General features: G+C 28.4%; 1 protein-coding gene across 2 annotated transcripts in view; it reads left to right on the top strand.

Moving 5' to 3' along the window:
- Positions 1 to 14,990, top strand: part of LOC148237262 (T-box transcription factor TBX20-like) — an 85,697-nt gene that overhangs the window by 46,527 nt on the left and 24,180 nt on the right. For both annotated transcript variants that reach the window (XM_088205415.1, XM_088205414.1), the window contains exon 4: positions 1,493 to 1,657. In XM_088205415.1, the coding sequence (XP_088061541.1) occupies positions 1,493 to 1,657 (165 nt within the window). The remainder of the gene's footprint in view (positions 1 to 1,492; positions 1,658 to 14,990) is intronic.

Genomic DNA, 14,990 nt, shown 5'->3' with positions numbered 1-14,990 from the left:
TCTCGGCGACGATAAAGTGCGTTGATGTAGCACCGCGGTTTTTATTGGCGCACAACACAATCGGCCATTAACGGCGGCTCTTTTAAAAGGTGCAAAGAGTTAATAACATGTCAGTGTCGGACCAATTCCAGATAATGTTCGCTCTTCGAAAAACTAATTAGGAACGAGGACCGCTGCTTGGCAGTCGCTGATTGAACGCCGTTCGATTTCGAGACACAATGCGGAGAGGGCGTCTCTGTCGCATCGTGACGGTATCCTGTTTAAAATATTTAATTTTATTATTCTCTCGTCCATGTGTACGATTCTTATTTAATTAAGTGCCAAGTAATAAAGCATCATGAAATCAGGAGGTTTAATGAGCAAAAAATACATAAAATGCATTTTTGCAATGCTTTATTCGATTCTCACTCGTAATATTGTTATAAAAAGCCTTAATACAAACTTGTTTTTAATAAATGTGTTCAAAAGAAATGGATAGACCTCGAACTGACTGTGTTAACGCAAATAAAGTTTAGTGAAAACACGTTAAAAAATTGCACATTATTATTGGGAAAATCTACAGATGAGTAGAATACTTTATTACCAAACTCGCACTTTTACTTTTTTGCATACAATAATATTTTTAGTTTTTAGTAGAAAAATACTTATGGATATTTACAGTTTTATTAAAGTATGATAAATCACATTTATGTTATTTAAATATATTTAAAAAGCAGGATACATCTAGAAACTATGCGTTGATTTGTTAAAAGAATCGGTTTTATTTAAAATTACACAACAAAATTTATAAAGTTTATGGACCAACAAAATGAGTTTGTTCCATGCTGCTTACTGATTGTAATTTCTGAACATAGTACAGTTTGATAATTATTGCTAAACTGTTATTTTATAGGGGTAAGCAATATTACTCTCTGTATATGGTAATGTAAATATATTTTTATTTCAATGTTTATTTAATTAAATTTTAAAAAAAATTAAGAAAACAAAGAAAAAAAAGAGACAATTTAAGAATAAGAAATCCTCAACAGTTTTTTTTACGAAAGGTCAAAGATAACATTTATTTTAAACCCTTTTCTAATGAAAATATTTGTGAAAATAGTAATAATAGTTCAGAAATAAGAAGCTTAAGAAAAATCTTATACTGTAATAAATTATCATCAGGAAAATCACTTTAGAGTAGTAAATAGTAAATATACAATAATAATATAATAAAATTCTGTCTTTTCAAATACCTTTTAAGCGGAACATAAATCATTGAATATGTTTTTGCCATGAAAGTTTACAGATGTTTATTTCAAATCATAAAAGTGATTTTATGTTATTGGGAATCGATGTGTCAAAACATTTTAAATACAATGTTACATGTAAAATACCATCTACAAATGTTAAACTTTCACCGCCATATTTTTATAAATAAAATCAAATACATATATATTTTTATGCAAAACATTAATTTTATCTATAACCAAATTTATATTTCATATACTTGCAGTTGGTCTTAAACTCCATGCACAAATATCAACCAAGGATACATTTGGTGCGTAGACGGGAAGGTTCCGGAAACGCACCAATCACGGACTTAGAACAGGAAGACTACAAGACCTTCATTTTTCCCGAATCGATATTCACAGCCGTCACTGCATACCAGAACCAGTTGGTAAGTCATCATCTATCAAAAACAAACTATGTATTTATTATTTTTGGCGCACACTATGCGACTGCACAGTGCGTCTTCTATTTCCACCTCTTTATTATTTCTTCAATAAAAAAGCTAACTGCTTCGAAAATAAGTCACGAGTTTGTATTTTCATATGCATTGGACCTCTGACGCCATTTGTCGCATTCCCCGTCTGAACTTTCTTTAGCCTATTTTGCATCCATTGTCACAAAATGACGCTTCGCTTGGCACCTAGGGCGACTTTGCTGTCATCGTTTGGGTTATTAGCGCTGCTCCGGGTCATCATCGTTAAACATTCGTCAACGCACAGCAGCAGATCTTTTTCTCCTGCCACTTATCGAGAGGAGAACACCCTGCTCTTCTGGCGTTAATTACCAAGAGAACAACACCCTTCTCGGAATTCCACTCGATATTATGCGGATTGGACAAGTTTTCACTTGGACTTTCTCCAACGCGACTGGTGTTAAGTGAATGATTGGCGTCAATCATCAGCGGGTCCTACGTGTGTGGTCAGTGTGCTAAACTATTAAGAAAATAAAGAGGTCCGAGATAGATTTCTGAAAAAATTGATAATTATTTTATCAAAACATAAATATGTATATTCCCTTCTAATAAAAAAATGTTCAACTAAATCTGCCTTAATTATATAATAATGCATTATATGATCCTGATATAAATACAGACCATAATTGACATATTTTATGTTGTTTGGACAAAGAATTATCTGGGGGATATGGAGGTTTAAAAACTCGTTGATGAGTATCACTTAATTTGCCACGCCATTGGAACATGAACATATTTAATTGCTATTGTTTTGTTTTATAGTAAGCTTATTAGGGTTTTTATGGCATATAAATGAAATAAATACATTTTAACTTAAAACTATTTACTTTATAGTCAAATTTTATATTATTAAGATAAATAATTATATGGGACAGAGAGATGTTGAGAAATTTATATGTCAAAGGTTCGAATGACTCATTCATGAGTCATCCCTTATCACGCTAAGCCATTGGAATATAGCGATATTTAATTTTTTAGAGTGAGTTTAATATAAGTTATAAATAAATTTTAATTTTAATTTAATTATTTTATGGCAAATTTATATAATGCTTAGACAAAGTATTATATGAGAAGAGAGGGGTAATAGCATTATATGAAGCCTAATGCCTCATTGATAAGTTATTCCTTGTCTAGCGATGTTATTTGAATATGGCTATATTTAATGTTATAATGACATTTATTTTACAGTATGATTTGTATGGATTATAAATTAAATAAATGCATTTAAACTATTATAAAAAATATTAAATGGGAAAATTGATGATGTTTTTACAAAGCAGTATCAAGGAAGGAAGGGGAATGAGAAACCCTTAAATTTTCATTGTTTTTTATTCCATCTTAACAATGAAATATCTCCAAATACAATGATATTAAAAAAATTGATTTGTTGCAATATAATTTAACTTTACAAAAATCACAATGTATGTAGTTTGGATAAAGAATTATCCGGATCAGAGAGAGGTTATATTTCTGAGGTTTGAATGAGTCAGTTATGAGTCATCTCTTATCCCGCCACACCAATAAATATAATTTAATTTTACAAAACTCATAAATTATGTTGTTTGGATTAAGAATTTTCTAGAGCATTTCATTTAGAATACGTTTAGTAAAGGTTAATAATAAGATAAACGTATTTAAACATTATTAAAAATCATTTAATGCGCAAAATTTTATGATGCTTAGACAAAGCATTGTCCGGGGGAAAGGGGGGGAGGGTCAGAAAAGTTTATATTCGAATGACATACTTTTTTTCTTCATTAGTAAATACTTATCTTGCTATGTTTTCTGGACATAATATTTTTTTACATAATTTTTTTAAAAGTCAGTTTAGTATGTGTGATAAATTAAATAAAAACATATATTTTATGATATTTAAACTAGGTTTTATCCAGAGTTGAGAGAAATGAGCTGCAAAATCACGTGGTTCAAAAGATTTAGAAAAAATTTCAATGATGAGCCATCTCTTATCTCAACAACGCCATTACTATTTCGTTATTATGTAGCCCCTACAACTTATTTTATAAAGTATGAAAATATGTTTATACTTACGACACTTGTCGTATATTATCAGAATAATGCTAAAAAAAATTAATAATAGTTAAGTAAAAAGAAAATTATTTTTAAGATTATTACCATTTAGCTTACCATTACAATACTTACATATTATAGAAAAAAACTATTACAGATTAATACCATTAACAAAAGGTTTATTTCAGTTTATAATTTTGCTTATGTAATATATTAAAATTACTATTCAAATTACGTTTTTATATTTTCTTTTTGTTGCAAAATTTAAGAATATGTTAATCGTTTTAACTGTAACCTTTCGTTGGCAAATTATTTTTTTTAACGTATTTTTTTGCAAAGTGTAAAAATATTACTTTTTTCTATTTTAGTTTTAATAATAATAAAAATAAGTATAATTAAATACAGTGAAAACAATAATTTTACATGAAATAAAATTATTTTAAATTATTATAATGTAATGTTAACTATCTGCCGCGTTCTAAGCTAGTGTGTGCAATATGCATATATAAAAAAAAAGAAGCAACTGTTCTCAAATGTGTTTTGTAAGCTTTTTGATTATTTTTTCTCTTTTTACGTACAAATTTGACCATCAAGGACAGGTTTACCCATTGCATCAGTTTTTATATAGTTTGGAAGAGTGTCAGTAGTTCACTTTTAGTTTTTGCGTATATTATATTTTGATTATATTATATATGTAGTATTCTAAAACATTATAATAAAATAATACAGTATCGAGAACCTTGACATTCGATTGAACTTGACGTACTTTTTTTTTGCCTCAGATGGCATTAATTATGTAGCTATATTTTTTATGTCGTCAGTGACTTGATTTAACAGTAAATTGTGAATGAAATAGGACAGTATCGTTGCTATATGATGCCAAAACATAAAATATTTATATAAATGGTCCAGGTTCTCCATACTGTTCTCTTTGCTTATAACGGTAAAGATTTGTGCTGATGCAAAAAAATAGGTGCTAATTGTTTTGTGCTAAAATTATTAATTAAAATTGATTCGCATATTGTTTCATCATTTTTAAAATAAAAAATTGCGTTGCTGGTATTTAGTTGTTAAGCCCAAATTACACGTTCGATGTTGCTAATATGCTTCTACTTTAGGTGTGCATTATTTTATTTTATTGATTGGTTTTGAAATAAAATGCTTTTTTTCTTAAAATATATATTTGATTATGGAAAGACATTTACTTATATTTAAATACATTAATATTATAAATAAATTGCAATTCGTACATAAGTATCAAATCAAAGATAACAATGTGCAATATATAATATTATGGTTATGGTCAACCCGATCGAGCTGCGGGTCAAAATGCGTCACTATCAACAAAATTGTCGATCGAGAAGCAGAAAAAAATTGTTGTCGTTGAGTCGCGTTCGATTCCGCACACGTTCAACAATTGGATTCAAATCGACACGTACACATGGGATACTCTGTATTTTCCCGGAGGGAATAGATCCTGATAGATAGCCAAATCCGGAACGCTGTCAGTGGCTAAACCGCTGTTGCTATACTGGATCGATTGCTATTACAACTATTATTTAAACCAAGGTAAGAGACACGCATACTATTAGGATTTTCATTTTTGTAGCAAATATTTTGTCGGTATGTTTACAATTTAATTAATGTGCTTTTTTAATTAGGCCTGATTTACTTTTTATTGTCGGTATGATTTAAAACAACAATTAATTACTTGCGACCTAACATTATTTTACTCATCCTCGCTAATTCATCATTCAAGATCTTTTGTTGCATATTACTATTATTGAGTAGTAATAATTATTTCATTGATGGTTTATGTTTATGGTTAAATATTTTAGCTATCCATTGGATCATAAAATAATAAAAACCTTTGTACATATTTATCTACAATAATAAGTAAGAAAAGCTACAAAATATAATTGTAATAGTAATAAAATGAAAATCCCCTTAAACCATTTAAAATAATGAGTTTTATCATTGTTTTATGGTGATTGTGCCTCGTCAATTTATTTATTGGAAATCTTTCATTGTAATGCCTTACTTGTAAGACACGAGATATTTTTAAATAATTATCTTCTGCTTCTGCTTCCACTTCAAATGAAACATTATATACTCAATCTTCTACTTTGTAAATCAATGTGGTGTATAATTATACAAATAAACAAAGGAAATAAAATTAATTTTATTTAACAAAATTAAAAATAGAATTGGCACGATGATTTTCGAGCCTCCCCTAATGTTCTAAATTCTTTTGTTGTCAACCAATGAAAAATAAGCATTCAAATATAAAACAAGATGGCCGACAGTTTTAAATAATTATTATTTATTTAATAATAAAATTTTGCTACGCGACAATTTTCATTAATTCGTCATTTGACCGGATATAAATAATCGGATTGCAAATTAACTACATGTGCTATAACTATGCTAACTTAAATATATACATAATGTGTTGAGGATTAGAAGAATACTTTGATTAAACTAGATAAACAATCTTCGTAATGAAATCTTCAAATTTTGAATTCCCGTCGACGGGCTCCGAGGCCGTAGTTAGTTTTTTCATTTGTATTTGCATTTGCATTTGCATTTGCAATACATGAAAATTATCATTGCTTCTGTAATATAATTAAAAATAGTAAGAGCTTAAAACAAGATGATCGACAGTAATGTGACGACAGTTTTGAATAATAATTATTTATTAATAAAATTTTGCTATGCAAAAATAATTTTCATTAATTCGTCATGTGCGTTGTTCCATTTGACTGAATATAAATTAACTAGGTGTGTTATAACTATGAAAATTAAGTATAAACATAATGTGTGTGAGGAATAGAAGAATACATTGTTAATTTATATAAACAATCATAAAATAATCTTTGTGTTGAAATCTTCAAATTTTTAGTACCGAGTCCAAAAACTGAGTTTTTTTTTTCAATACATAAAAATTATCATTGCTTCTGATTTCATGCACATATTCGTTAGATTTGACGAATTTCAAATTAACCAGGTGCGTTTTAAACCTGAATGTGTAATTTATCCTTAGTATGTATGAGGATTGAAAGTTAATGTCGATCAAATCGGCGCCGTCGCAGTGGGAACACTGTATATCAGCCAACGGACAGCTTATAAATTTGTAGTTTCTTGCATGTTATCTAATAGATTATAAATATGTGATTGCATACCTGGAATAATCGATAGCCAAAATATCAAACAGTGGATTATTTTTAATTCCGATGTGGCAAAATATGTATCTACATCATAGTTTTTTAGCAATTTTTCTTCTGTGCAATCATTTCTCTTCTGGAACAGTCAAATTCAAGATATTCAGTTACATCAAACTTATGCAGTATGTTCTTTATAAAAAGGTAATACTTGCTGAGATAATTCACTTTTAGTTTATATATATCAATTCTACGCTGTCGCCATATAGATCGTCAAATTGTTCTATCATTGCTTCTGAAAAATAATTAAAAACAGTTAAACATTAAACACAATACTACTAATATAATCCATAAATTAAATATAAACGATAAGTGAAGAACAAAATTAACGGAAGTTACCGTAGAGGATTAAACACATAGATTGGCATCTCTTCATCTTTTTCAAAGTTGTCGTAATACGTCATATTTTAATTGTTTGCCATATGTAAATGTTATTAGATCTTTCGTTGCTTCTGAAAGTTAACTGTAAACGATACAATATAGTGGGTAAAATGTAACTTTTTGTTTACACTAATATGAGATTTTTATTTATTACTACTATTGTAATATGTTTAATTAACTTTGCTATGCATACCTTTAATTGGCAAATCACTGCTGTTTGTTTATTAATATGTGATCCTAGAAAGTCAATAGTAATTTTGTTAGAATAATCGTGATATATTATTCATATAACCAAACACTTACTGGCACACTCATAATTTATAGTTTTGATTACTATAATTCCAAGTGTACATCATTTGGAATCATCTTCAATTCACACTTTGTGAGAAAAAATCTGTGATTATAACATATTTCACTGTTTATTTTGCACTAACTTGCGAGTGGCGCGCGCTTGACAGATGACGCGCTTGGAATGTGCTCATACGTAAACAAATTTGACAGAAGGGAAATCCCGGGTATTGACGCGTTTGAGAACGAACGACCCAATTGATTTTATCGATTCAAATTGTAAAACACATCTCAAAATATGTAGAAAAATCATCAAGTTCTAAAAAAAATATTTTTATAACTTAAAGAAAAATTATTTAGTTTATAAGGGATTTTAAATTAAATAATGTGAATTTGTATTAGCTTCTCTGTACAGAAAAAATGTGAAATTAAATTTTGGCGAACGTTGGCAATTTTTATTTATATTTTTTTGAAAATTTTTTAAATTTCGCTTAAAAAAGTAACATTTTTTTTTCTTTCATACAAAATGTTTTCATTGTAACGAAGACTGATCTCAGTATAACGAAATATTTTGATCCGAATTTAATAATGACGTTACAACTTGACACAATATTTTTTTGAATTCAGTTCGACCTTGACTTGGCGCGTGCTGGATGTTGCTCACAAGCAACATTCAATATGTTTTACCGATCCTCAAACTTTTTTTATAAAACATTTTTTTAACAAATTTTATTGTGTTTATTACAGTATTCTTAAAAATGGACAAAAAACGATCTATCAATGCTGTAGTAATTAGGCAATTAAAAATAAAATAAAAATATATCATCTTTCTTACATTCAATGTAACGAATTTTCAGTAAAACTAATTTTTTTCTTCGGTCCCGTAAGCATCGCTATACTGAGATTTTACTCTACAATGTTTAGTTTCATTATTATCTAGCTAAGTGTTAAACCTAATCTTGAATGATATACAAATTTTTGTTTTATTATTAAATATGTTAAGTTTCAAATCCAACTTTAAATAATATAGAATATTTTCTTCTAGAAATATTTAGCTAAGTTGTAAACATATTTTAAAATGAATTGAAAATGTTAAGTAGTTTTTTAAAGATTGAACCATTTTGATTGTCATTGAAAATCCTAAATAATAATATATAATTTCAACCATTAAATTTAAAAATATATTTTAAAAAATCAGAACGAAGCAAAAATAATATTTAAAATCCAAAAAGTTGAGGGTCTGGTATTTGCACACATCCGCGAAGTTAGAAAAATCTAGGAAAACTTAATTTCAAATTATCTATCGGAATTATAATTAAATAATTATCACTAATTTTAATCTCACAGAAACGATAAAAATTCAAAACATTAGTTTTCATATGGGTTTTGAATCAAGGTTTGTCAGGTATTAGTTACTGACTTATACCATTAGTCTTTTATTTTTTTGTCGTTTGAACTTCCACAGCTAAATTATGATTGCATGCGCTTATAAAATTTCAAATTAAATCACATTATAAAAGCGTCGAGGACATGGTGAGGTAACGCGGATTGACCAGTGTGACTATTTTATCGTATTGCGAATTTTTTGGGTCCATAATCGTTATTAATTACGGGCGAGTCGACGAATTGGCGGGTCGTGGCAATGGAATGCGCCGAAACACAGATATCACGCTCCGATAAAGGTGCCAATGACAGTGACAAAATGGCGCATAAACCATATTTTCGGTGGGGAGTCACGTGACGCGCCGCGGGGTCGATTCCCGGAATACGCCTATAAATCCCCCATTGAAAATGACAATAACACAATGTTGACTACACGGTGTTCAAAACATATATCGCACTACTTTTTATAGTATATTTAAAAACAATAAGTTATTCTTAGTATTATTATTAAATTATCGAATAAACCGGCAAATTATAGCGATACTAAAAGACCGTGTAAAGGTTGTCTCTGTTTATTCAACGTAGCTCCGCTTGGAGCAAGTTTAGCTGAATATAGTTGAAAGCAAACTAGTAGTTCTGAAATAAGCGTATTTAGTATGACAGTGTTCCTATTTATATACCCATGATAAGCGGGGAAAATTCGACTATTCCAGTTTACGATAATTTAACCTATGTCAACGATTTGGTGCGGAACCAGACTCTTTGTAATTAACTAATATATATCTTACTAAGCACGCTAGAGCTTAGGATCATATTATGAAATTTATGCTCCATATCATTGATAACTTTTTAAATTTGCCACCGATCTTTTAGTGTAAATATTTTGGCACCGACCTTGTCTATTGTATTGGTTAAGTCCTGATTTTATGCATATTTTGAGATGGTTAATTAAACCCATTTTATCAGATACACAATATCATTTGTTAACGCCATTGAGTAAAAAAATTAATGTAACACAATTTAATTCATTTTTTGAGCCCCTTTTATCAAGTCTTTGCAACAAATTTCGTCGCAATGTGATCCTGATATATTTTATAAATTCAATATAATAATATTTTCCCAAGTGAATTCAAGATTTTTTAATATTCGTAGCAGTGAAATTGTGTATATTTTAGTTTTAAAATTGCTTAAACTAACAACAGTTGATCACTGATTAGGTTTACTTAGATTTTCTTAATCTTACAGATGAATATTTTGAATATTAATTAAAATCAAGCTAGCTATTTTAAATGCTTAAATAATGTGCTAGAATATCTTTAATCTATAAAAAATTGTCTTTATATTTTTTCTAGTTATTTTAACAATGTACCACTAGCGAAAAAACAATAGCTTAATTGTTTTGTATATCATATTATATTGTTATTTTTGATTCATGACTTGAGTGGTCCATTTAATTTGATTTTTTAATTGATTATGGCTAATAGCGGTACTAGAATACAAATAAAAAGTACATGTTGCTTACCACTGACTCACATCATACAACTTAAGACATAAAGTTTACTCTAAAGAGCTGGTCCAATTTATGTCAGATTATACATATTTTGTTGTGTGATCAATTGAAAATGTCTGATATTTATAAAAATAAATTATAAGAATGTATAATAAATAGATTTATATTTAATACATTAATTTATTCATTTATATTTAACTTATTAGTCAGTGACATCTATTTATTAGTTATAAATTAATAATACAATTCATTATGCACGACCTAGCTCGATTTTATTTAAAATATTAATTATGATATTCATCAGCGAGATTAGGAATATCTAGGAAAACCTTATCTGTGATGATCGATCTGAATTTTACTTTTGTTATAATCACTTCTTCTGATCTCCCAGATTTGAACCCAAATATTTTAGGTATTAGTCACTGTGCTGGTAATGCACCGTATATTTTTCAAAACACAGTATGAAAATTAGACGTTAGTTCTAAAAATAATCTAAGACTGTATAATAATTGAAATCTAAATTCGTTTATATATAACATTATGGTCAAAAATACTTTGGCATGATAAAAAATACTTTGATAAATTAACTACTGAAGCAGTTGAAATCAAATAACATTAAATTTAATATATATTTATCTCGTGCGCGTGTGTATTTTCGATGCTCTGAACAATCATATTAAAAAAAAAGTTATTTTGTAATTTAAATATTTTTAATTCATACAATTTAAAAGATGTTTATTATACAAAAAATGATTAATTCTAAATCTTTTGTGCTTTATAATTTAAAAAAATTAAATCAACTGTTTTTTTAAGTGTGTATGATTAAAAATTATGTGGGGGGTCAAGATTGGGACCTTTAGTACAATAACTATGTATGTATTATATTGTATATGCTCTGTTGGCTGTTTAAATTGATTTTATTTTTTCACATAAAAGTGTTTTACGGTTGAAATAAACGAGCTGCTTGCTAATAATTATTTAATTATCGAATCAAATCTCAGAAATTTAATTGTTGCACATAATGAAAACCCAAAATTTAAAAACAATCCCACAGCCGTAAATATATCAACGAAACCGGCAATTATCAGAATTGAATTTATTTATTTTTTCGATATAATTTACACACGTGTTGTGCGCCTTAATGGCTCACTTATCAAACAATGGGCGCAATACATCACATACAAAAATACTATTTGAAGAAACGCTAAAAGGAAGCCATACACGTTCATAAACGCGTAATAATAAATTCTCATACAACTAACGGCACGGAATAGAGTTATTAAAAAAATGTGTACAACCAATTCACCGTTTGATTTTGCGATTTATGTTAAGACTTTTTTTTATTTATTGCACGTAAGGTGTAATTACTGCACAGTCACGTCTCTTCGTTTTCGTGTAAATAAGAGTTTTAATGGTATACTGTTGGTACGAAATTTTAATAACTATACACTTAATGACCTAATGATTTTGATTGATTTTTTGCCGTCGTTGCAGTTCGAAAGCCATATGAGGTCGTTTTTTGTTGGCGCTGGATGTAATCAATCAATCGTAAAAATAATTTCTTTGGCACGCCTAATTGGCAGTGTAAATAATGTTTGAGAACGTCGGTCATAATATGACACGGTGTCAGTCAGCAATAGCTGATGTGTGTTTTTTCTCTTTCTCTTTTGGAATAGGATTAATGAAAGGTTATGCTTTTATCAATTTATCCAATTGTTTTAAGAATATATTTCCATTAATAAAAAATAGAGTTAGGTGACATACTTTCAGACAATAACACCTGATTGATTTGTGGGGAGCACAGACAATTTTTTATTGCTAGTTTAAAAATCTTATTAAATAAAATGTGTATCCTTTGTATTTGGCACCGATCATTTAGATATTTTCAGATAGTTTCGGTTGTTTTGTTGTTAATAGATATTAGGTCAGCTACGCAATCATTTGTATAACGTTGACGTAAAATCGAATAAATTTATAAGTTCGTTTATTTATCTGCAATTTAGATGGTTTCAGACCTATTTTATTTTATTTTATAAATCCATTATGTTTATTATTTATTAGCTAAATTAAAAAATAGATTTATACTAGATCAAAACTCTCTGAATAATGAATATTTTTATATAAAAATTTGCTTAATTTATTGTTAATTTTGTGTGGACCAATATAAATTGGCTACTCTGGTTCTCTGGTTCTGCCATGGAACTTGGCTCCGTAATATTTTTAGTGTTAATATATAAATATTTGCTCAGATACAAAATTATTTGTGTATCGTTGACGAGAAATAAATTTATTAGTTTTTAGCAAGTCTACTATTTTTTTCACAATTTATGTTTTATAAATTTAATTTGTTTAATATTCAATCGCTACATTTAAAAAAATAGTTAAACACAGATGTACACTAGATTAGAATTTTAATTAATATATTACAAATTAAAATTAGCCTAACTTATTAATAAATTTGTGTGCACTAATAAAAATTGGCTACCCTGGAGCCACGCAGTTCTCTGGCAACACTTGGCTCCGTAACATTTTTAGTATTAATAAATATTTGCTCAGTTACACAAACATTAGTATAACGTTGACGAGAAAGGACACTTATACATCGATTGAATTCCTAAACTTTTAGCTAGTTCATTAATCTATCTGCAATTTTCAATGCCTAATATAATATTATATTTACGACATAGCTTGATTTTAATTAAGTACCACAAAGTTCATCCGTAAGTTAAGGAAAATCTAGGAATTCTTAATCTATGATGAAATATAATTTTATAATAACCACTTCTTTCGATCTATTAATTAAAAAACACTAAGATCTAAATAGGATTTAAATTAAAGTTTTTTAGGGCAATAGTCAGCAGCTTATAATTTATTCTGATTTTTTTCTGACTTGCTAGTGCTTAATTTATTCTGAACACGCTATCGGTAAGCTAATATTATATTATTAAGTGTGTGCTTTAAATACTCTCTTCCATTTTTCATCCTGACTCGTGACTTATGAGTGGTCAATTCACTGTAGAGCCATGCGTTGCTGGATTCATGTACTGAATAAACTTTTAGCTATCCAAGTTATACATTCTGAAATTAAAAAACACAACGCAATATTTAATATATATGTATATTATTGAATAACAAGAGTGTTAAAGATATAGTATGATAAATTTAAAGTAATCTTTTTTAAATGGCTACCGTTCCTATTATACTAATTATATGCCCTTAACTTAGATTAGATTAAATTAAATAAATTTGGGTTTTCATCACGATTAAGACTTGTTTTGACAGTGAAAACTGTTTTTTTTTTAAATTTATTTCGTTGTAATATGCGTAAGCCTAATACGTTACAACGGTATAAATTAGTACCATTTAAGAAACTTAACCAAAAGTCTGTAAATCGGTGACATTTATAAATAATAATGCTTTGAAACTAAGACCGGTTTTTAATAATAAAAAAATTGAGTCAGATGTGGGGGCTCGAACTCGTAGCCTCTGGGTTACCATTCTAGACCATACGTACTACGCTATTTCGGCCTTTCTTATTTTATAGCTATCGTGATTATGGCAAATACATCACTTTTAAAATATTGAATATTAAAATAAGACTAAATTGTAGAGAAATCGGTTTTCTGATAATATAAATGTTTATTAAATACTCGCGAAACTCTAAATAAATATATGTATTAGGCAAAATAATTAAGAATTATATAAATTTTACTTCTAAATATTATATATATATAACACACAACAATATTATTCTCATACATATTACTTTAAAATATAAATTAATTTATTTTAACGGTTTTATTTTTATTGAAACTGGATTAGGTTAAAATTATTTTTGTATACTTTCCATTGATTTTTCACCAGGTATAATATCACATGTAGTTGTTTTTTTTATTAAAAATAAAAATATCAATACAATTTCCAAATTTAATTTTCATCAAAGTTATTGCCTTGTTTGTAATAAAAATGTATATTATACTATATTCGTCGTCACAATAAATTATGTTGTAAACAGTCTGTGTTTTCGTCGCTCTCTTCTTGCTCTCATCTTTTGTCCCTTTCAGTCTTATTTATTTCTGACACGGTATGAAAAGGACAGAAGAACGCCTAAACGTCTGGGAAATATTGCCATGATAAAATATAATAAATAAAGGGGTCTCCCGGGGGCGTCCGACAAAATATTTGACCAAGGAAATCTTAATAGAATTGTGTTTTTTGGAACCCTCTGCACCTGTGGAAACCGAAAGACCCTGAGGTCACTCCTCGCGGGTGGCCTCGGATTTTTGTTTTTCATGTGCGGGGCGCTTAAAAGCAAAAGCAGCAATCTTTAATTGTTATATGTATTTACAGTAAAAAATTTAATGTGATAAAAACCTTAAATTATATATCTTTCAGATGCGCGTTATTATAACAATGTTGCAAATGATCAATCACGTGA

Source organism: Plectrocnemia conspersa, unplaced genomic scaffold (assembly GCF_051122295.1).
Source record: "Plectrocnemia conspersa isolate PC_06_02 unplaced genomic scaffold, ASM5112229v1 ptg000002l, whole genome shotgun sequence".
NCBI classification, from domain to species: domain Eukaryota; kingdom Metazoa; phylum Arthropoda; class Insecta; order Trichoptera; family Polycentropodidae; genus Plectrocnemia; species Plectrocnemia conspersa.
Note: the sequence above shows the minus strand (reverse complement) of the source record. Positions and strands in the feature narration are given on the sequence as shown.